This window comes from Caretta caretta, chromosome 20 (assembly GCF_965140235.1).
Source record: "Caretta caretta isolate rCarCar2 chromosome 20, rCarCar1.hap1, whole genome shotgun sequence".
Taxonomy (NCBI): Eukaryota; Metazoa; Chordata; order Testudines; family Cheloniidae; genus Caretta; species Caretta caretta.
This window is the reverse complement of record NC_134225.1, coordinates 9,444,886-9,468,470: the sequence shown is the minus strand read 5'-3', so window position 1 is coordinate 9,468,470 and position 23,585 is coordinate 9,444,886. Positions and strand designations below refer to the sequence as shown.

The following is a 23,585-nucleotide window of genomic DNA, read 5'->3' as shown; positions in this document are numbered from 1 at the left end:
GACACACAGTGTAGGTGACATGGTATAACTGACACTCAGGGTGTAACTGACACAGTGTAGCTGGCACCCAGTGTAGGTGACACAGGGTATAACTGACACACAGGGTGTAGCTGACACAGTGTAGCTGGCACCCAGTGTAGGTGACACGGTATAACTGACACACAGGGAGTAACTGACCCAGTGTAGCTGACACACAGTGTAGGTGACATGGTATAACTGACACTCAGGGTGTAACTGACACAGTGTAGCTGGCACCCAGTGTAGGTGGCACAGGGTATAACTGACACACAGGGTGTAGCTGACACAGTGTAGCTGGCACCCAGTGTAGGTGACACAGGGTATAACTGACACACAGGGTGTACCTGACACAGTGTAGCTGGCACCCAGTGTAGGTGAAACACGGTATAACTGGCACACAGGGTGTAGCTGACACAGTGTAGCTGGCACCCAGTGTAGGTGAAACACGGTATAACTGGCACACAGGGTGTAGCTGACATAGTGTAGCTGGCACAGTGTAGGTGAAACAGGGTATAACTGGCACACAGGGTGTAACTGACACAGTGTAGCTGGCACCCAGTGTAGGTGACACAGAGTATAACTGACACACAGGGTGTAGCTGACACAGTGTAGCTGGCACCCAGTGTAGGTGACACAGGGTATAACTGGCACACAGGGTGTAGCTGACACAGTGTAGCTGGCACCCAGTGTAGGTGACACGGTATAACTGACACACAGGGTGTAACTGACACAGTGTAGCTGGCACAGTGTAGGTGACACAGGGTATAACTGGCACACAGGGTGTAGCTGACACAGTGTAGCTGGCACCCAGTGTAGGTGACACACGGAATAACTGACACACAGGATGTAGCTGACACAGTGTAGCTGGCACCCAGTGTAGGTGACACAGGGTATAACTGGCACACAGGGTGTAGCTGACACAGTGTAGCTGGCACCAGTGTAGGTGACACACATTATAACTGACACACAGGATGTAGCTGACACAGTGTAGCTGGCACCCAGTGTAGGTGACACAGGGTATAACTGGCACACAGGGTGTAGCTGGCACAGTGTAGCTGGCACCCAGTGTAGGTGACACAGGGTATAACTGGCACACAGGGTGTAGCTGACACAGTGTAGCTGGCACCCAGTGTAGGTGACACAGGGTATAACTGACACACAGGGTGTAGCTGACACAGTGTAGGTGACACAGGGTACAACTGGCACACAGGGTGTAGCTGACACAGTGTAGCTGGCACCCAGTGTAGGTGACACACGGTATAACTGGCACACAGGGTGTAGCTGACACAGTGTAGCTGGCACAGTGTAGGTGACACAGGGTATAACTGGCACACAGGGTGTAGCTGACACAGTGTAGCTGGCACCCAGTGTAGGTGACACACGGTATAACTGGCACACAGGGTGTAGCTGACACAGTGTAGCTGGCACCCAGTGTAGGTGACACAGGGTATAACTGACACACAGGGTGTAGCTGACACAGTGTAGCTGGCACAGTGTAGGTGACACAGGGTATAACTGGCACACAGGGTGTAGCTGACACAGTGTAGCTGGCACCCAGTGTAGGTGACACACGGTATAACTGGCACACAGGGTGTAGCTGACACAGTGTAGCTGACACAGTATAACTGGCACACAGGGTGTAGCTGACATAGTGTAGCTGGCACAGTGTAGGTGAAACAGGGTATAACTGGCACACAGGGTGTAACTGACACAGTGTAGCTGGCACCCAGTGTAGGTGACACAGAGTATAACTGACACACAGGGTGTAGCTGACACAGTGTAGCTGGCACCCAGTGTAGGTGACACAGGGTATAACTGGCACACAGGGTGTAGCTGACACAGTGTAGCTGGCACCCAGTGTAGGTGACACGGTATAACTGACACACAGGGTGTAACTGACACAGTGTAGCTGGCACAGTGTAGGTGACACAGGGTATAACTGGCACACAGGGTGTAGCTGACACAGTGTAGCTGGCACCCAGTGTAGGTGACACACGGAATAACTGACACACAGGATGTAGCTGACACAGTGTAGCTGGCACCCAGTGTAGGTGACACAGGGTATAACTGGCACACAGGGTGTAGCTGACACAGTGTAGCTGGCACCAGTGTAGGTGACACACATTATAACTGACACACAGGATGTAGCTGACACAGTGTAGCTGGCACCCAGTGTAGGTGACACAGGGTATAACTGGCACACAGGGTGTAGCTGGCACAGTGTAGCTGGCACCCAGTGTAGGTGACACAGGGTATAACTGGCACACAGGGTGTAGCTGACACAGTGTAGCTGGCACCCAGTGTAGGTGACACAGGGTATAACTGACACACAGGGTGTAGCTGACACAGTGTAGGTGACACAGGGTACAACTGGCACACAGGGTGTAGCTGACACAGTGTAGCTGGCACCCAGTGTAGGTGACACACGGTATAACTGGCACACAGGGTGTAGCTGACACAGTGTAGCTGGCACAGTGTAGGTGACACAGGGTATAACTGGCACACAGGGTGTAGCTGACACAGTGTAGCTGGCACCCAGTGTAGGTGACACACGGTATAACTGGCACACAGGGTGTAGCTGACACAGTGTAGCTGGCACCCAGTGTAGGTGACACAGGGTATAACTGACACACAGGGTGTAGCTGACACAGTGTAGCTGGCACAGTGTAGGTGACACAGGGTATAACTGGCACACAGGGTGTAGCTGACACAGTGTAGCTGGCACCCAGTGTAGGTGACACACGGTATAACTGGCACACAGGGTGTAGCTGACACAGTGTAGCTGACACAGTATAACTGGCACACAGGGTGTAGCTGACACAGTGTATCTGGCACTCAGTGTAGGTGACACAGGGTATAACTGGTACACAGGGTGTAGCTGACACAGTGTAGCTGGCACCCAGTGTAGGTGACACACGGTATAACTGGCACACAGGGTGTAGCTGGCACAGTGTAGCTGGCACAGTGTAGGTGACACAGGGTATAACTGGCACACAGGGTGTAGCTGACACAGTGTAGCTGGCACAGTGTAGGTGACACAGGGTATAACTGGCACACAGGGTGTAGCTGACACAGTGTAGGTGACACAGGGTATAACTGACACACAGGGTGTAGCTGACACAGTGTAGCTGGCACAGTGTAGGTGACACAGGGTATAACTGGCACACAGGGTGTAGCTGACACAGTGTAGCTGGCACCCAGTGTAGGTGACACACGGTATAACTGGCACACAGGGTGTAGCTGACACAGTGTAGCTGACACAGTATAACTGGCACACAGGGTGTAGCTGACACAGTGTATCTGGCACCCAGTGTAGGTGACACAGGGTATAACTGGTACACAGGGTGTAGCTGACACAGTGTAGCTGGCACCCAGTGTAGGTGACACACGGTATAACTGACACACAGGGTGTAGCTGACACAGTGTAGGTGACACAGGGTATAACTGGCACACAGGGTGTAGCTGACACAGTGTAGCTGGCACAGTGTAGGTGACACAGGGTATAACTGGCACACAGGGTGTAGCTGACACAGTGTAGGTGACACAGGGTATAACTGACACACAGGGTGTAGCTGACACAGTGTAGCTGGCACAGTGTAGGTGACACAGGGTATAACTGGCACACAGGGTGTAGCTGACACAGTGTAGCTGGCACCCAGTGTAGGTGACACACGGTATAACTGGCACACAGGGTGTAGCTGACACAGTGTAGCTGACACAGTATAACTGGCACACAGGGTGTAGCTGACACAGTGTATCTGGCACCCAGTGTAGGTGACACAGGGTATAACTGGTACACAGGGTGTAGCTGACACAGTGTAGCTGGCACCCAGTGTAGGTGACACACGGTATAACTGACACACAGGGTGTAGCTGACACAGTGTAGGTGACACAGGGTATAACTGGCACACAGGGTGTAGCTGACACAGTGTAGCTGGCACAGTGTAGGTGACACAGGGTATAACTGGCACACAGGGTGTAGCTGACACAGTGTAGGTGACACAGGGTATAACTGGCACACAGGGTGTAGCTGGCACAGTGTAGGTGACACAGGGTATAACTGACACACAGGGTGTAGCTGGCACAGTGTAGCTGGCACAGTGTAGGTGACACAGGGTATAACTGACACACAGGGTGTAGCTGACACAGTGTAGCTGGCAGAGTGTAGGTGACACAGGGTATAACTGGCACACAGGGTGTAGCTGGCACAGTGTAGGTGACACAGGGTATAACTGACACACAGGGTGTAGCTGACACAGTGTAGCTGGCACAGTGTAGGTGACACAGGGTATAACTGGCACACAGGGTGTAGCTGGCACAGTGTAGGTGACACAGGGTATAACTGACGCACAGGGTGTAGCTGGCACAGTGTAGGTGACACAGGGTATAACTGACGCACAGGGTGTAGCTGGCACAGTGTAGGTGACACAGGGTATAACTGACGCACAGGGTGTAGCTGACACAGTGTAGGTTTCAGAGTGGTAGCCCTGTCAGTCTGTATTCGCAACAAGCCCCACCCCCTTCCCTTAGGCCACACCTCCCGCAGAAGGTCGCGTTCGCTTCCTACGTCCTGGCGGCTGACAACGAGCCGCACCCACCGGTCGGCCTCGCCCCCGGCACCCCCCCCCCTCCCGCCAGCCGAGCCCGTTACCACGTGACCCCTGCCCCTACGAGAACCAGTCCCGGTTGCTGTGGTGACCAAGCCCCGCCTCCCTGCGGCCTCTTCCGGGGGCCCGCTGGTGCGGCGCGGCCCGTTTGCAGCAGCGGCAGCCGTAAAGCGCAGAGTGCGGCCGGGAACGGGGGCGGCTCATTGGCTTCCGCTCCCGCTTCCCCCTCCTGGAGAGAGGCGCCCCGCCCCCGCCGCGCGTGAGTGCCCGGCCGGGGCCCCCGGCGCGCGGGGCGGGAGAGGTGGGGGCGGGGCGGCACGCCTGAGCCCGGCGGGGGCCGTCCGTGGCGTTGGTTCGTGGTGCTGGGGACAGGGTGACGGGGTTGGGTCACAGGGACGCGTGGGTCTCCTCGCCCCCTGTAAGGGGGGGGCCCTCGGGATCCCTCCGAGGCCTCGGCAGTTGTGTGAATCCCGGGCCGTCGCCCCAGCCGGATCCCAACTCTGGTGTCAACTGTTAGCTCCCCAGATTCAAATCCTGCCCCACCCCACGTGGCGTCAGTCGGGCGGCTCCTTCTGTGCTTCTTGTGCTGCCCCCCTGCTTGTGTGCCCCCCCCCAAGCCTGGCTGCCTCTCGGCGCCGGACCAGGGAGCCCTGTATGCGCAGCCACCCCACCCCAAAGGTGGCTGGCTGCCTCTCAGCATTGAGTACGGGATCCCTGCAGAGGTATTGCTGTAAAGCCCGTGGGAATGGAAGGTGCTATAGACACATCAGAGATTTGTTCATCAGATTTCTTTTATTTTTTCTTCTGTGTATCGCAGTAACACTTTGCAGCCTCAGCTGCGCTCAGGGCCCCATAGTGCCAGGCGCTGCAAAGACACCTCATAAGAGACGGTACCTGTCCCACAGAACTGAGTATTTTGTTCTCCTTTAGGACAATGGATTCACGCTTCACTCGTGGGAAATCTGCCATCCTGGAGCGGTCTCTGACCCGGCCAAAGACAGAGGTCAGCCTGAGCGCGTTCTCTCTGCTCTTCTCCGAGATAGTCCAGTACTGTCAGAACCGGGTCTACTCCGTCTCTGAGCTCCAGAACAAGCTCTCTGAGCTGGGCCAGCAAGTGGGAGCTCGCATCCTGGATGTGCTGGTCATGCGGGAGAAAAACGGCAAGCGGGAGACCAAGGTCATCAACATTCTCCTCTTCATCAAGGTGACGGTGTGGAAGGCCTTGTTCGGGAAGGAGGCGGACAAGCTGGAGCAGGCCAACGACGATGACAAGACCTACTACATCATCGAGAAAGAGCCACTGATCAACACGTACATCTCGGTGCCCAAGGAGAACAGCACGCTCAACTGTGCCTCCTTCACAGCTGGCATCGTGGAAGCCATCCTCACCTACAGTGGCTTCCCCGCCAAGGTGACGGCCCACTGGCACAAGGGCACCACCCTCATGATCAAATTTGACGAGTCCGTCATCGCGCGAGACAAAGCCCTGGACGGCCGCTGAGCGCACTGCTGGGGGAGCCGGCGTGCTGCTCTCGTACATGTGCACTGTGTAACTAAAAGGACTGTGTTAGGATGTCCTCAAAGGGGTGCCGTGGCTGGTCTGGTGCAGGCTGTGTGCAGATCAGAATGAACCTGCATGAAGCAGAGGGGGCCTCAGCCCAGTTCCAGTGGAACACATCTCCCCGTCATATTAATTGCCCCTCCCTTCCGCTCCCCCACCCCCTGTTTAATTCTTGGCTGCTGCCAGGGATGCCAACTGGCAGCCAAAGATGCATCCACACTGTAGCTGGCGGTTGTCATGCTCAGCTCGGGTAGGGATACGCAGGCTAGTTCTGACTGAGCTAACGCACTAGAAATACCAGTAGCAGCGGTGGCACAGGCGCGTGGCTGGGGCTAACCACCCTGGACGTACCTAGAATCTCAGACAGACTTGTGCTCGGGCAGCTAGCTCGAGCCGCAGCCCCTGCCAGAACATGATCCCGTCTGAGATCCTAGGTACACACTCTGGTGGCTAGCCCTTGCTGCTGCTGCTTTTAGTGTGCCAGCTTGAACAGAGCTAGTGTGTGCATCTCCACCCGATTGGGGATTACACCTGCCTGTTGTCTGTAGACGGACTTAGACTCTGAACTCTGCTCTTGCCTATGAGATGATCTCTCCCGCGTGCAGAGCTGAGATATGTTGGTGGGGCAGCATCAGGAGGTTTTTTCCCATGTGCCCAACCCCCTGCCCGCAGAGCTGATGGGAGAGCAGTTGCCCCACAGGAGGTGGGTGTGTGACCTGTTTTTCAAGATTGGAGAAAACTGAAACTTTCCCCAGCTTAATAAAATAAAGTCAAGAAGTACTGGTTCCTGAGCTGCAGCATCTTTACACCTAGGCTGCTGCTTCTGCTCTGGCCTATTTCAGCAGTTCTGACTTCTGCTTTCTGACTGCTTGTGTGTGTGGGACTCAGTATGGTTCTTAGTGGGACAGGCAGCCACGCCCCAGAACCACTCGCGCAGCCAGCTCCAACGAGCTGCCCTGATTGGCAGTCCTAGCAAAGCCCAGCACTGAACACCCCACTGCCTTCTAGAGCGGATCCCTCCAAGGCAGGTTTGAGACACACTGGTGGGGAGGGACAGGGACAGAGTTTGTGTCAGAAGCTTCCCCTTCTGCTGCCCATGAAGCAGGTTCTGAATGGGTCAGTTAGTCTGAGGGTTAAAATGGAGCTTTTTGTGGGGCCCAAATCCAGCTTTTCCTTTCAGAGCATAGCACACTCACGCTTTCAAACCGCGGCATGTATGTGATAGGGAAAAAAACCTAGACGGGAGGGGAACCCTTTTTCCCTAACATATGCTCAGAGCCCGGTGAGGATGGAAACACAAAACTAGACATCTTTACCATGCCAACAGCCAGGCTGTTCTCAGATGAGATTTAACATGCTTCTTGCCTGAAAGGTGACCTGCCACAGGGAACATATTCTCTGTTGCTGCTGGTTTACAGTGTTTGGGGAGATCTGAATGTGGGAGCAGTGGGGATTTTCTTCAAAAACTTGATGCTTTGTTTAACCTTCGAAACAGCTGAGATGTGATGTCTGGCAGCCTCTGCTCTTGCTGGAGAAGTTGCTGTCCCTAAACATTCAGCAGGCAATGAGTTGTGATACCTTATTCCACCCCCACCGTGCAAGCTTAATGAAAGGGACATGACTGGCTTGAAAACAAATCTCACTGAAAACTCTGCATCTGTAACAGTTGCGAGTAACTCCTAATATCACTTTGACAGGAAGTAGTTTGCAAAGAAAAGAGATTCCTCTTTTCAGCTCCTTTCCTTTGTGCAGCAATTCCATGCCATCAGTTTCACTATTCCTCTGTTGTCAGTTTCTTCCTTGCTGAAAAGAGCATTAAAAGCATCAACAGAAAAGCAAGCTTCCTCTCCCCCTCACGCATCCTTTTTTTTTAAAAGGAACTTGAGTTAAAATGGAAATTTTCAGAATGTTGTTATATAAAGGGAGGTTCTGTCAAAACCTTGAATTTCAAAATCCTCACGTTGACAGTGAGCCCCTTTTAACCAGAGAATCTGATGCTTTGGATCTTTACCAAGCTGATAATTTTTTCCTAGTTAACAAACTAAAATTCAGTTTAGTTAAATGGCCTTTTTTCATTTCTCTTTGTCAGGTTGTTACCCTCCCCCATCCCCATTTCAGGTTCATTGCTCATTCCTTTGCATCCCATGGTTCACAAAGAAATGAATTGTTTTGCATTCTGTGTGTGCTGGTTTTATTGATCACTTTTCTATTGTACGTGCTCTTTGGGCAATGAGTGCTGTATATAATCTTGGGAAAGCCTAGCAGGACCTGTCTAACTCTACAAATAAAATCAGTTTATAGCCAGCCTGCATGTGCGTGTGTCCTCAACGCTTGAGTCTCAAAGCAAGGTTTTGTTCCAGGCACCATTAAAGCACAATACCCTACAGGTTCTCACAGTTGCGGATTGTGTGGATCATCTCTTGAAAGTGAGAGTGTCACATAGACATTTCCCCTCTGTTTTAGTTCTTCTGTGAGCATCCTTCTGTTCATGATTGCTTGCACTCTGACAGCTAAGGCACTGTCATCTTCCTTATCTTTAAGCATACATTCCACCCCTTGAATTGTTTACATGGAAGATTAATGTTAGGGTGTTTCAGCTGTCTTTAGTACAGTGGGAAGTTCTGTTACACAGTGCCCATTACTGATGTTCAGAGTCTGCGTAGAGTGGATATACTGCTGATGTGTAGGCAGCCCAAGGGACACCCCAGAGTCCGTTGCCTGTTGCCATTGGTATGACTGTAGCGCTGAGAGGCCCCAACCCAGATTGGGGCTGCATTGGGTTGGGTGATGCACAGACACACAGGGCTTGTCTTCACTATAGTGCTAAATCGGCACCACTGTGATCAATGCTGCCGCGGCAGTTTAGCAGGTCTGCTGAAGATGTGATAAGTCTACGGGAGAGCGCTCTCCTATTAATGTAATTAATCCACCTCAACGAGAGGGCTCCCCAGGAGGCTGCTTCCCCAGAGCTGGGCTTCGTGTTCTTTGCCACGTGAGGCACAGACTGTCCCCCAGACCTCTCTGCAGTGCAGTCCTGTGGGGGTTGGATGGGCAGGTGCAGCAGGCGGAGAGAGGCGACCTCAGCTGAGACTCAAAGCGAAGGAGAGTCACTGAGGCAGAGGCTCAGGGAGCAGGGGCTGTGGGGGAGGAGGCTCCTGCATCTGCAGCAGGGAGGCGAGTGGAGGGAGACCAGGGGCAGGGGGCGCTGGCGGAGCAGGGTGAAGCCCAGAACCCGCAGGGGCTGCCCGCGGAGGGAGCACTGTAGGAGAGGACTGCGAGCTGGGGCCTGGGGCTTCGGACAGGACAGCCAGGTTCTCACCTGTCACAATGGCCGGTCGAGGAGTCCGAACAGCTTCCGAACACCCTGCCAGGCTAGCTGGCGTGGCGAAGCTGCAGGTGGCCAGCCTGGCGCTCGGGGAGGGAGCGGGCCCTGATGGCAGCTGCCTGGGATTGCTGCTCAGCCAGCTGTTCCCTGGGCGCTGCTCAGAGCCCACTTAGTTCAGCAGCAAGGCAATACCAGGCCCCATCTGAGGCTGGGCACGGACACTTGTGTGCCAGCAAGAGACGTGGCTGGGCCCTGAGGATGTCCCGGGCACATGGACACATGCCCTGCTCCAGGCAGGGAGGGAGCCCAGAGCCAGGGGGGTGAAAACCAGCCCACCTCCCGATGGCATCATGCTGGGCTCTGAGTCCCCAGGGGCTGGGCCTGACAACCCCCCTCTTCCCCCTTTGCAGTAGGTGCAGGCTCTGATCAATGACTTCCAGGGCACCCCCACCTTCAACTACAAAGCAGCTCACGTCTTCTTCATCAACCGTGAGTATCGGGGGTCGGGGGATCCCCCAGCTGGGAGCCTGGACAGCAGCACACTGAAGCCCGGGGGTGCGGGGATATGTCTCTGCCGGCAGGCCAGTGCGCAGCACCCTGATTATGCTCTGCCCTCCTGCAGGGGGATGCAGCCCCAGCAGGCCAGACCGAATGACCCCACCTATCCCTTCCCCCCCCCTTCTCCCCCACGGGCCTGCCTCCAGCCAGCACGGCTCACAGACACCTGCAGCATGTGCCCAGAAAGGCGGCCTCTGGCTACCATTCCCAGCATGCATTGCTCCATCAGTCCCAACTCGGTGGGGGGATGGGACAGCACCAGAATACCCAGTGTGTCAGGGTCAGATCTGCTTCTCCCCATTACAGCGGCAGGGGGAGCCCAAGTCCCTGTTCCTCCTTGTGCATCATCCTATGTTGTACACTCCGGTCACTCAGCCCTGCGGGGGGGCTGAGGGCAGGGTGTGAGACAGGGGCTGCGTAGGAGAGATTGTGGCTCCCCCTCGCTGCTGATGCTGCAGAAGGCGAGAACCCGGCATGACTCTGGTTCGGGGGGGCTGGACTCATCGTTGACTCCTGTGTGGCCCTGCTGGCTTGCCCAGGTTCCCCACAGGCGTGCAGCACTACTGCCCCTGCTGTGCCCGGTCTGGCCCTGTCCGTGGGGGCTGGCGCTGTGCTGGGGGTCCTGAGCCCTGTGCCTGTCACTCCCACCCACTGCCTCTGCCTTGCAGCCTGTCCTGAGCCTCTGTTCAACGAGCTGATCATCAAGGCCATCAAAACCCTCAAGGAGATCAACATGGCCTTCCTGCCCTACGAGAGCCGGGTGAGGGGTGGCCGGGCTTTGGAGGAGCAGGGCCGCGGGGTGGACGGTGACATACGACACCCCACCCTTAGTGTTCCATGTGGCTCCGGGGCGGGGTGGGGGGATGACCTTTCCCTTCTAGGGCCCTGGGTTTGACGCCAGCACAGGGCAGCAGGGACTAGCTGGCTGCTCACACCCTGTGAGACGTGGAATCGCTGGCTTGCACCTGGTGGGGATGGTAGATGTATGGGGGAGGAGGGCCCTGCCTCCCTGGCTTTACCAGCTCTTACTGGTGGTTTATACTAGGCCTGCAAGACAGCCCGATACTCCACACGCCTGCCCTTTACCCAACCACCCCATCCCCTCCTTGTGTCATCAGTGGATTTCCCCCCTCACGCCCCTGAGGGGCAGGACTGTGGTGTCAGCCCCATTGCATTGTTGGGGAAACTGAGGCACAGAGAGACATGAGTCTGGTCTACACACAAAAGCTTTGTTGGTATGGGTTTGTTACGGGGACATGAGAGAAAAAAATCCCCCCTGAAACTGATGCAGCTGTGGTGGCAGAGCCCCGGGTAGATGCCATTACGCTGGCAAAGCAGTCCTTTCGCCACTCTGGCTGATTTCATCTGGGGTACCGGTGCCAGCTGTGCCAAGAGAAGCTTTGGCTGGTAGAAGCTGAGTGTCCGTCAGGAGGCTTTGCTGGCTCACCCGTCCCGTTGTGCCAGCAAACCCTTTGTGGGCCGATACTGTTTATTGGTGTCCAAGCACGTTTGCCCCAGTGGCTCGTTCTGTTCGGCCAGTGAAATAAGCGACAGCGGCAGATGCACCTTGATGCCGGGTTTGCCAGTGGCTATGCTGGGGCTTTCGCCAGACTAGAAGCGTGGCCAAGCCCCCTCCCCCAACATTGACTTCTCCAGGGCAGAGACACACCCCTGAGGGCACCCGGGAGTCTGCAGCCACGTAAGGACCTGAACCTGGGGCATCTTCATCCCAGGCTGGTGCATGAATCTCTGGGACGCTATCCCTCTACCACAACAGGAGTGGCACTGGCAAAGGGATCTCTCCCTCACTAGGGGCTTGCTACGGTTCCGCCAGGCTGGCCTGATCCAACAGCGCATCTTAGGGGCGCGGTATGGGACACAGCTGGCCTGGCTGCCAGCAGTTGGCACCAGGGTCTGATCTCTGCTCTCCCCCGTCCCCCAGGTGTACTCCCTGGACGGGCCACAGACCTTCCACAACTGGTTCAGCCCCTACCACTTCTTCGAAAAGAACAAGCAGATGGAGATGCTGGCAGAGCAGATTGCCACATTGTGTGAAACCCTGGAGGAGTATCCAGCTATCCGTTACAGGAAGTGAGTGTGCCCAGAGGGAGAAGGGTACCTGACCATCTGCTACAGGAAGTGAGTGTGCCCGGGGGAAGGGGTACCCAGCTATCCCCAATAGGAAGTGACTGTGCCATGGGGAGGTACCCGGCCATCCTCTACAGGAAGTGAGTGTGCCCAGAGGGCGAGGGTACCTGGTTATCTCCTACAGGAAGTGCGTGTGCCCCTGGGGGAGGAGCTGTTTCTGACCCACAGGGTTTGTCTTTGCTGCAGGGACCATGAAGATAACTTCCACTTGGCGCACGCTGTGCTGGCCAAACTCAAGGTGTTCAAGGAATACGAGCCCAGCATGGGACAGGTGAGCAAGCTGTGCCGGCCACACCCTTGCCATGGGACAGAGCTGTGGGGGAGGGGGAGCACACGAGAAGTAGAAGGAAGGAGGAGTGATTTAGAAGCTGCTCGGAGATCCTGGCGGGGGGGAGGGGTGGGGTCTAGACCCCCGCGGGGGGGAGGGGTGGGGTCTAGACCCCCTTGGAGATCCTGCGGGGTTGGCAGAACAATAGCATTCCCTGTGTGGTTGGACTAATGGCCCCAGCCCTTCTCTAACACTGGCTGTGGGCAGATCTCAAAGTGCTCTACAAAGGCCAGTGTCCTTATCCCCTCTGTACAGATGGGGAAACCGAGGCACTGACTGGGGAAGTGTGTGCCCAGCACAATCTCTCTGTTTATAAACAGGGCAGTTTGGTCACAGAACTAAGCTTCGCACACAGAGCCTGTCAAGGTTCCTTCCCCACTCTGAACTCTAGGGTACAGATGTGGGGACCTGCATCAAAAGACCCCCTAAGCTTATTCTTACCAGCTTAGGTTAAAACTTTCCCAAGGTACAAACTTTGCCTTATCCTTGAACTGTATGCTGCCACCACCAAGCGTTTAAACAAGGAACAGGGAAAGAGCCCACTTGGAGACGTGTTCCCCCAAAATATCCCCCCAAGTCCTACACCCCCTTTCCTGAGGAAGGCTTGCTAAGAATCCTTACCAATCTGTACAGGTGAACACAGACCCAAACCCTTGGATCTTAAGAACAATGAAAAATCAATCAGGTTCTTAAAAGAAGAATTTTAATTAAAGAAAAGGTAAACGAATCACCTCTGTAAAATCAGGATGGTAAATACCTTATAGGATAATCAGATTCAAAACAGAGAATCCCTCTAGGCAAAACCTTAAGTTACAAAAAGACACAAAAACAGGAATATACATTCCCTCCAGCCCAGCTTATTTTACCAGCTATTAAACAAAAGGAAATCTAATGCATTTCTCGCTAGATTACTTACTAACTAAGAGTTGTGAGACTGCATTCCTGAATCACACACACAGATGCTTTGTTCCGCCCCCCTCCAGATTTGAAAGTATCTTGTCTCCTCATTGGTCATTTTGGGTCAGGTGCCAGCGAGGTTATCTTAGCTTTTTAACCCTTTACAGGTGAAAGGGTTTTGCCTCTACCCAGGAGGGATTTTATAGCACTGTATACAGAAAGGTGGTTACCCTTCCCTTTATATTTATGACAGAGCCTCTTCCACACCTGGACACTCCTATCTGTGTGTGCTCCTACACCCATCACCATGGTATCGGAACCTCACTAATGAATTCAGCCTTCCAGGGAAGCAGGGTGGCCTGTGTTACAAATGGGAAACTAAGGCATGCAGGGAGTCTGTCAGAGCACGAATAGAGCCCACCTCACCTGAGCCTTAGCCACAGTCAGCCCTGGCCTGTGGGCTTCCCCCAGCTCCTGCCATCCCCGTCCCACCCCCAGCAGAGGGGAGCTGCAAACCTACCCTCCCCTGGATTCTCGCAAGGGAAACACAGTGGCTCCTGTCCCCCTAGGAGAAGCAAAGTGATGTAAAATCCAAGGTCTGCCCAGATCTCTCCCTCCTGTTGCTTCTGCTCTTGCCTCCAGCCTTTGCCAAGCTGCTGGGAGACTGTGCACCTGTGATCAACTGGGAATGTTTGTAATATCTTTTATGAATCTGATGTGTGCCTCAGTTTCCCCTATATGTTTCATGGCTTCTCTGGTGGGGGGTGGGGAGGAAGGACTCTCAGGGAAGGTAAGAGTCATGGGGGTGGTGTCACCTCCATGTCTTGGTGAAATGAAGAGAATCCAACCCAGATCAGCCTGGGGGCCAGAAAGACCGTGCCGGCTCCAATGGCTCCTGGCTGGATGCTCCCAGCAGGGAATTGGAGCAGGGCCCCCAGCTCGAGAACACAGGGTTGGGAAGGTTTGAGCTGGGGGATGAGTGCAGGAAGCTGGGAGCTCTCGCCTGAGAACTGATCAAGGTCAGGCCGAGGCCTGGTCTACACGAGGCAATTGGGTCGGTGCAACTGCTTTGCTCGGGTGTATGGGAAAGGCGGCATCACTGAAGCGGAGCAGCTGAAGTGGTTTACATGTAGACAGGCCCTGAGCGAGAGACCCGGAGCTGAAAACAGGTTTCTCTGCAGCTCGGCTGGGCTCTGGGCTGACCAGAACAGCCTCTTGCTTTACCCTTCAGTGGGCTGGGCTGCCCAGGCTGGGGTCCAGGTGCCTAAGAAACCCGACTGTCCTGACAATGCTGGGTGAGTGGCCCTGTCACCCGGGCTGAGGGGCGTCGGGCCCTGCGGAGTGGACGGGTCTCTACCAGGATCTGTCTCAGCTGGACTCACTGGGCAGGGCTCACGGGGTAAAGCCTAGCGGTTCAGTCTCAGGAGGCGGGAAGGCCATGTGGCCTGTCCTGGAGGAAGAGAGAGACCTGTTGGGGTCTGGCACAGAAAAGGGCTTCCTCCCAGAGACTTCCACAGCTGGGGCCCTGGCACCGACCCTGTGGATCCATGACCGCACCATTCCTCTCTACTTTCCCATCCACCAAGGCAGTGTTGCCTAGTGGATAGACCCCTGGACTGGAACGGGCGACCCGGGTTCCATTCCCAGCTGGGTGACCTTGGGCAAGTCACCTCCCCTCTTTGTGCCTCAGTTTCCCCATCTGTAAAATGGGGATAATGATACCAGTCTCGGGCAGGGGGCCCCCCTCTGGGATAGCTGCCTGCCATGGCACAGACACTCTGTAACTCACAGCTGGCAGCACAGGCCTGCCTCCAGAGGGGAGCCGGGCACACACCTGGCTGCCAAAACCATCTACCCAGGGAAGGGCTTGACAGCATGCTTGTTAACCACTGGAGCTACTTGCTGTAGCAGAGCTGGCTCCAGCCTGCAGCCCCAGTCTGATCTGGGCTATTCTCAGGAGCTGATGGCTGCTCTCAGGAGGGCAAAATCCTGCTCTGTGCACACCCTGCTGCTGTTACTCCCGTGAGTCCCCCCAGAGATATTCCTGAGGCTCTTGCCAAGCCTCCCTGTCACGGGTGTAAGCACTATCCCCATGTTACACGGGGGAAACTGAGGCATGGAGCAGCCTGCCAGGAGTAGGTGGCAGAGGCAGGAATAGGAGCCAGGAGTCCTGCCTGCCCAGCCCCCTTCAATAGAATCCAGACAGCACGCCCACTGCAGGGCCGGGACTGCTGACTCAAGCCCCTGCTCTCAATGCAATGCTGGCTCCATGCAGCACAATCCCGGCTGGCCAGTCCAATGTGCCCCTGCCTTGCCAGCTGGCGCAGAAAGAACCCCAGGGTCTCTTGTAGCATGGCCTCTAGCAGTCAGGTCTCCAAAGCCACCCAGCCCGCGGTCCCGGCACCCTGGGGCCTTGTCTGCACTAGTCCCTCTTGCCTTGATGTTTCCCAGCTGCCAGCCCTGAGGGGTAGCTGGGACAGGCAGTGCTGTGGCACCCACCAGTGCACTAACCACCCCTCTGCTCTGGGCAGGGTGGGGTGACCCGGTGGTTACGCCAGCCCCCATCTGCACTCGGGGATCCCTCCAGCAGAGCCGAACTGGCAAAGGTGTGAGCAGAGTCCCGGAAGGGTGGGGGGTGGGGGCTGAGCATAGCAAGCCACCCAGGCTGGGTAGGGCTGGAGAGGAATGATGGCGCCAGCTCTGGGTTCATGTCCCTGGTCTACCACAGACTCCCTGTGTGACCTTGGGTGAGTCACCCAGCCCCTCTGGGCCTCCGTCCCCCTCTGCAATGGGGTGACAGCCCTGTCCAGCCCCACGTGCATGGGGGGGCAGGATGCAGCAATGATAGTGCTACAGGGGTGGGGGCCAGATACTCCTCCAAGAGAGGCGCTCCCCCGTCAGCCTCAACCCATTTACCCAGAGGCTGTGGAGACCTGCCAGGCGGGTGGGTGGTGGCCGGTCCGACGTTCTGCTCCCGAGCGTGGCTGAAAATCGGGCCACGTACTGAGGTGGGACAGTTGGGGTAGCATCAGGGGCTGTACGTCCCCACCCCACCCACCCCCGACTGTCTGTGCTACCCAGCGAAGAGCAGACGCAGCCCCTTGCCGAGGTGCTCCTGGGTGGGCTTGGGTTCCACTGGGGCTGCTGGAGCCGGTTTCAGAGCCGTCTGCCATGAGAGCGCAGGGCTGGTCTCCTATCGCCACCTGCTGCACAAAGAGGGCAGTGCATGCTGATCAGGCAGGAAGCGGGGGCTGGGCCAGCCCCCCCATGATGTGGGTCTGAGATGCTGACCATTTGAGTGGTCTCTGTCCCACTGGATGCTGGGGGACCACACAGGCTGGGACTGGGGAGCTAGAGCTTCATATGGGGTCCCAGCTCAGATGCAGGGTGGGGCATAGGGATAATGTCCTGTCGTCCCCCTCTGGGACCTTGTATCAAAGAGTCTCTGGGCCTGGTGTTGGTTCATGATAGACTAGCCAGGCCCTTCTGGTGTCTGGTCCTCCCGTCCCCACACAGCATATGGGGCAGGGGGCAGTCGGGGGGCTGCCTTGTAAGGGGCATGCTCCCGTTGGTGGAGAGGCACGAGCAGAGAGCGTGCTTGGGGGAGGGGGGCATTGCTATTTGCACGAGGGGCAGATAACCCATCCCTGCAGGGGGCGTTGCAGTGCAGCTGGTCAGGGCGGGACCCCAGGGCACGTCCCAGCTAGCTTGGGGGGGTGTCTCTTGGCTTCCCCCTGGGGTTGGGGGTTGGCCACAGAGAGGGCAGGTGGTGATGTTTCAAGCCACCAGGGCCCATTGGATTGTGCCATGTAAGCCAGGCCAGGAACCCTCCGCCAGAGCAGGGGGTGACGGGTTTCTCTCTCCTTTGCCCCAGGGCCCTGACAAAGCCCATTCTCAGCTGTGGATCGTGGACCGGAGCTTCGACCTGGTGTCCCCGCTGCTGCACGAGCTCACCTACCAGGCCATGGCCTACGACCTGCTCAGCATCGAGAAAGACACCTACAAGTAGGGCCTGGCTGCCAGCAGGGGGCGCCCCGCATCCCTCCTCAGGCGGGCTGGGGGGGATGTGACCCAGGCACCCGCACTGCTCCACAGACCTCACACTGGGGGGAGGGGTGCCGCAGCCTGACCCCATCTCCCCCCTGCAGGTACGAGACGACGGGCATCAGCGACTCGCGGGAGAAAGAGGCGCTGCTGGACGAAGACGACGAACTCTGGGTGCAGCTACGCCACATGCACATCGCTGACGTCTCCAAGTGAGCGCGCTCGGCCCCGCCCCCTGACGCACCCCTCCATGCCCCGCCCATCCACCGGACATACCCCCCGTGCCCCACCCAGGGCCAGGACCCATTCCCCCCCCCGGACACACCACTCCGTGCCCCACCCAATGCCAGGACACCCCTGGACACACCCCTCTGTGCCCTGCCTAGTGCCGGGTCTTGCTACTCCCCCCCACCTTCGGCACACCTCTCCCCTCCCCACCCAATACCAGGACAGCCCACCCCATTGACACACCCCTTCCCTTTTCCAGTGCCAGGACTTCCCCCATCTTCCCCTTCAGACACACCCCTCCCTACCCTGGGGCCCCCTTGGACACACCCCTCCCCTTTCCTTCCCACCCAGTGCTGGAACCCCACTCCCCCTTGGATACACTCCTCTCCCACCCCGTGCAGGGACACCCCCCGTAACACACCCCTCTCCTGCTCAGTGCCAGGACTCCCCTTCCCCCTCCCACCCAGTGCTGGAGCTTGTCCCTCAGACATACTCCTCTCTGAATGCTGAGACCCCCTGGACCCAGCCCCTCTCCCCAAGGGACCCCTGAGCCCTCCCTTTCAGAGCCGCTGTCCACATCTCGTCTCGGGGATCCCCCCGGACACTGTCTTCCCCCGATCCCAGGGTCTCCCCATGCACCTCACAGACCCTTGAGTAAAAAGAACAGGAGGACTTGTGGCACCTTAGAGACTAACCAATTTATTTGAGCATGAGCTTTCGTGAGCTACAGCTCACTTCATCGGATGCATACCGTGGAAACTGCAGCAGACTTTATATACACACAGTTTCCACAGTATGCATCCGATGAAGTGAGCTGTAGCTCACGAAAGCTCATGCTCAAATAAATTGGTTAGTCTCTAAGGTGCCACAAGTCCTCCTTTTCTTTTTGCAAATACAGACTAACACGGCTGTTACTCTGAGACCCTTGAGTGAGTCCTTCACTAACCTCCTACTGGGCCTGCCACTGCCCCCAGGCCCCCTGAGCAGGGCGCCAGGAGCCCCCAGAGGTGCACTGAACTCTCTGCCTTGGGGTAACTTAGGAAGAGGGCCTCCCCCAGCCTGTCTGAGGCTCTTGAGGCAGAGAACCCTGGTGCCCGTGGGGTGGGGGCTCCATCCCCTCTAGCATAGGACAGGGAACCCCCTACCTCCAAGGCAGTGCCTGGCTCCGTCCTGACCCCTCTCCCTGCTGCAGGAAGGTGACGGAGCTGCTGCGCACCTTCTATGAGAGCAAGAGGCTGACCACGGACAAGGTGCGGCGGGGGCTGGGGGGAGCGATTGGGGAGTCCGGGACGGGGGGACCCATCCCACTGCCACTGATGGGAAGGGGAGGCTGTCCTGCTGCCCCAGGAGGGGGTTGGTGGGGGGGGTCTGTCCCATTGCTCCCAGGGTTTGCCTGTAAAGGGCTAAGAGGTGTATGTGGAGTCCTCTGCCCCCCAGCCAGAGCTCTGGAGCTCCCCACAGTGGGGGAGGGCAGAGGCCCATGGGGTGGGGTCAGACAGCAGGATCGGGGCCGCGCAGGGAGAGCTGCAGGGAGCCAACGCTGGCATCTCCCCGGTCCCCGGCCCGCTGCCGCTTTACATCTCGAGGGGCACTCGGGTTGCGGGGCTCCCGTCTCGTTCCAGCTGGCCTGGGAAGGGCAGGTCTAACCTAAGCCGCAGCCACGCATGGCCTGAGTGACTCACCCTGGCCCTGGCACGCGTGGCTGGGCTGCTGCGGCTGTCCCCAGGTGAGGCCTCTGCCCTGCAGGGGGCTCCGTGCGCTGGGAGCGGCTGGGATCTCACCACCGCCTCCCTCCAGACCAACATCGAGGACCTGTCCCAGATCCTGAAGAAGATGCCCCAGTATCACAAAGAGCTGAACAAGGTAACGGGGCTGGGGCTGTTAGTGGGCGGGGGGCAGGGCATTCAGGGGACTGATGGGAGGCGCAGGGTGCTCTGTGGGGCTGGTAAGGGACAGTAGGGACTCTCCTGGGGGGGCAGGGCACTCTGGGGTACTCCGCTTTACTACCTGATGAGAGCTGCTGACCTGTCCCATTGGGCAGAGCCATTTTCCCCCCAGGTGCTCTGTGGCACCATGGGCAGCAGCCTGCCTGTCAGTGCCCAGAGCTGCCACGTTTGCCCCACCAATGGCAGCCCTTGGGTAATGCCCGTGCCTTGCTGCTGCAGCTCTCGGGAGAGGGCCTTGGTGGGCTTCCAAACCAGCCCATTGGAGCCACTCCTGGTGCCACTGGGCCATGTGCCAACAGAAAGCTCCTGGCCACTGGCACAGGTACCCCGACACCTGCTGGTCTCCAAGCCCCCAACCTTGTGGTGCATAACAGAGAAGCCGTGGGCTGTTTTGGAAGCTGCTCCCTCCTCCTGATCCTCCCCTCCCGCTGCCCCGCTCCACCCCAGAGGTGGCTGCACATCAGTGCTGGGCAAAACTATCCCTATATACTCAGCTTCTACAACCGATTGGGGCTGCCCCTCTGGCTGAGGGGCCCTCCTTGTGGGTTGGGGGGTTCAGGTGCTCTGGACCAGCCGGTGATGCAGTAAACTCCCCCTGTGCCTCGGTCTCTCCCCGCAGTACTCCACGCACCTGAACCTGGCTGAGCACTGCATGCGGCACTTCAAAGGGACGGTGGAGAAGCTGTGCAGCGTGGAGCAGGTGGGTCTGTGGGCAGAGCCTGGCTGGGGGGCAGAGTCTGGCTCATGGACTCAGCCCGGAGAGAGGGGTCTCAGACCCGCAGGCTCGATGGAGCCAGGGTCAGCCCCACCATGCAGCACCGGGGGTGCAGAAGGGGGACATGTGGCTCGGGTTACTCCCTGGGGGCCCGTTGCTCACCCCAGGGGGAGCTGACCCCAGGGAGGAGGCGGCCCTGGCATGGGGGGTAGGCGAGCTGTGGGTCGTGGGGCCCTCACATCTCCCATCCTGCTGCGGGGGCAGGAGGAAGCAGAGCAGCCTGACCTGGGCCTTGTGTGTGCGCTCCCTCCCCCCACAGGACCTGGCCATGGGAACGGACGTGGACGGGGAGAAGATCAAGGACCCCATGAAGATCATCGTGCCCGTTCTGCTGGACCCCAGCGTGCAGGCCTACGACAAGATCCGCATCATCTTGATCTACATCTTCCTGAAGAATGGTAACGCCACAGGCCTGCAGGGGGAGCACTGCGGGGCCTGCTGCTGCAAGGGGTGCTCCTGGAGGTGGGGCCCAGGCCTGTGGGGCTGGTGGGGAATAGCACTGCTCAGACTGGCAAGCCCTCCTGCTATGCAGGGCGTCTCCCGGCCAGCCGCTTCCCAGGGCCTGTGTCCAGCTTGGCTCTACGGCCCTGTCTCCCCTCTGCCCACCTCTCGGTGCCTGCGAGCCTGCCAGTGCGCTGTGCCCACGCTCCGCACTGCCCCCTGGGCTCGGACCTGGCGGCCTTTGCTCCCTGCTGCTGCCTTCCGAGCAGTGTCCACCCTCCATGCTCCCCCAAGACCGTTCTCTGCAGGAAGGGGGGATGGAGAAACACACCCGAAGCAGCCCCCCTGCCCATTCTCTGCAGGGAGGAGGGACATCCCTCTCTTTCTGCAGGCTGCTCAGATGCCATGTTCTGTCTCTGAGCCTCCTGCGACCAGTCCCCTGCCCACCCCTTGTGTCATCCCTGCAGCAGCTCCCTGCTTCTTGCTGCATCCAGCCCCTTCCCCAAACTCACCAGGGCCTGGGGAACCTCCCTGACCCTTGGCACAGTCCCTCTTCCCCCATCCGTTCCTGCCCCATGCTGGCTTGGTGGGGCAGGGCCCTGCTCCGGGGCCCTTCCTGTAACCCTGCTCAGGCACTGACCCACGCCCATTGCCCAGGCCAGGGTGCCCTCATGTGGCTCCTCTGGCTGCCCGGTTTCCTGGCCAGGGGGTGCTGTGGAGTTGCCAGGCCTCCCCGTCTGCACTAAGCAGCAGTAAATGGTTTGGGGGGGCAGGGGTGGGGCACGTTGCCCTCCCTCCAGCTCAAGGCCTCACAGCCTTAAAGAGCCAGGCCTCAGCTCTGACTCTGCACCTGACTGGCCGCAAAAGGGGAAGCCCAGATCAGGGGGACGGGGGCTCCCATTGCACTGCCAGGGGGAACTAGAGAGATCCCTGACCCCAGCGCCCGAGAGAACCTGTTGAGGGAGGAGCAGCAAGAACCTAAATTCAATCATTAACTGCATGGGGTCCAGTGGGTTAGAGCAGATGGTGCTGGGAGCCAGGACTCCTGGGTTCTAACCCCAGCTCTGGGAGGGCAGTGGGGTCCAGTGGGCTAGAGCGGGTGGTGGGAGCCAGGACTCCTGGGTTCTATCCTCAGCTCTGGGAGGGCAGTGGGGTCTAGTGGGTTAGAGGGGGGCTGGGAGCCAGGACTCCTGGGTTTACCCCCAGCTCTGAGAGGGGTGGGAAGAGCAGGATCTCAGGATTTGATCGGGGAACTAGGACTCCTGGGGCCACGGACTCGTGTGCCTGGGCTGTGGGTGCGTCCCAGGGGTGCTAGGGCTGACCTGTCTGTCCCCGTGCAGTGTGGACAAGGAGAACCTCACCAAGCTGATCCAGCATGCCAACATCCAGCAGCAGAGAGACATCATCCACAACATGCAGTTCCTGGGCATTTCTCTCACGCCTGGGGTAAGGGACTGGGGCCAGGGGCCAGCAGCTGTACCCATGCCAGGGGGCAGATCTGTGCTGCACAGGGGAGCCCAGGCCATCCTGGAGGTGCCGCCCTATGGCAGTGACCTACTCCCAGCACAGAGGTGGCCTCTGTCCCTGTACAGTGGGGTGACGCCCTCCCCATATGAGGGTGACCCCTGAGTTACTCCCCATCTGGGGTGACTTCTTCTGCCCTGGCAGAGGATACTGGGAGTCAGGACCTCAGATTGCCAGCGAGCTGGAGCTGGTGACCACTGCTTGGGGTGGCCATGCGGCGAATGGGGGGAAGCAGCTCTGTTCTCCCGTCAGTCTCTCTCCCCTCCTCTCTCTCTCTCTCGTTCAGTGATCCATTCTTTTCTTTTCTCTGCCTCTCCCCTACCAACCTGGCTGGCGCGACTCAGGTAGGCCACGCTCTCCCTGTCTGCCCCCGTTCCCACCCCGCACCTCCTCCCTGCTGCCTCTCACCCCCTCTCCCTTCCTCCCCCAGAGCGGGCAGCTGCGACCGGAGAGGAAGGTGCGCCTGGAATCCACCTACCAGCTCTCCCACTGGATCCCCATGCTCAAGGATGTCATGGAGGTACCGGGCCATCTGCTTCCTGGCCTTGGGGACTGGGGTCACAACCGGCAGGCTGGGCCCCAGGGGGTGGTTTGGGGTCAGCCATGTGTAGAGCCCTGCATATCCGCGCCCCATTTCTGCCGATAGTGGATCGGCTGCAGATACAACCGTGCAGGGCTCTACTCCCCAGCAGCACCTGGCCCGCGGCATCCGGCTCAGGCAGCCCGGGGCACGCAGGGCACTCGGGGCCGCCAGCCCACAGCCAGTGGCTGGGTGACAGGTCGGAGTCAGGGCTGTCTAGCACCCACTCGCCCCGCCAAGGTGCTTCCTGTCCAGCAGCTTGAGCAGCACCAGTGTCCCCACCAGCTCCTGGGCAGCAGGATTTGGGATGGGAGGGGGCGGAGCCCCAGCACCCCACCCCTCCACCCCACTGTGATGCAACATGCTCTGCTGCTGCCGTGTACGCTCATGACCCCCCCCAGGAGCGGCACATGATGAGAAACCCCTTCCCCCCCAGCCCCCACCCCCTCCACACTGCCCCTTCTCCTCGAGACCCCCCCTCCACACTGCCCCTTCCCCCAGCCCCCAATCCCTCCACGCTGCCCCTTCCCCACCCTCGCTAGCTGCTGCCGGTGAGGATGCGGATACAGGTAAAAGGCGGCTTGTGGATCGCGGGCTGATGCACA

At 58.2% G+C, this 23,585-nt stretch overlaps 2 protein-coding genes across 2 annotated transcripts; both read left to right on the top strand.

Moving 5' to 3' along the window:
• The first annotated feature begins 4,720 nt into the window (after positions 1-4,720).
• TRAPPC5 (trafficking protein particle complex subunit 5) lies at positions 4,721-8,490 on the top strand. The gene is made up of 2 exons (XM_048834210.2): positions 4,721-4,884; positions 5,556-8,490. Exon 2 carries the CDS (start codon positions 5,560-5,562, stop codon positions 6,124-6,126), a length of 567 nt encoding a protein of 188 aa, XP_048690167.1. The 5' UTR covers positions 4,721-4,884; positions 5,556-5,559; the 3' UTR covers positions 6,127-8,490.
• A 1,023-nt stretch (positions 8,491-9,513) lies between these two features.
• On the top strand, positions 9,514-22,921 carry LOC125628958 (syntaxin-binding protein 2-like). The gene is made up of 13 exons (XM_075121770.1): positions 9,514-9,582; positions 9,925-10,066; positions 10,609-10,829; positions 12,012-12,160; positions 12,404-12,488; positions 17,317-17,447; positions 17,591-17,698; positions 18,907-18,964; positions 19,461-19,577; positions 20,280-20,360; positions 20,695-20,833; positions 22,217-22,322; positions 22,831-22,921. Exons 1-12 carry the CDS (start codon positions 9,514-9,516, stop codon positions 22,243-22,245), a joined length of 1,329 nt encoding a protein of 442 aa, XP_074977871.1. The 3' UTR covers positions 22,246-22,322; positions 22,831-22,921.
• Positions 22,922-23,585: the final 664 nt, after the last annotated feature.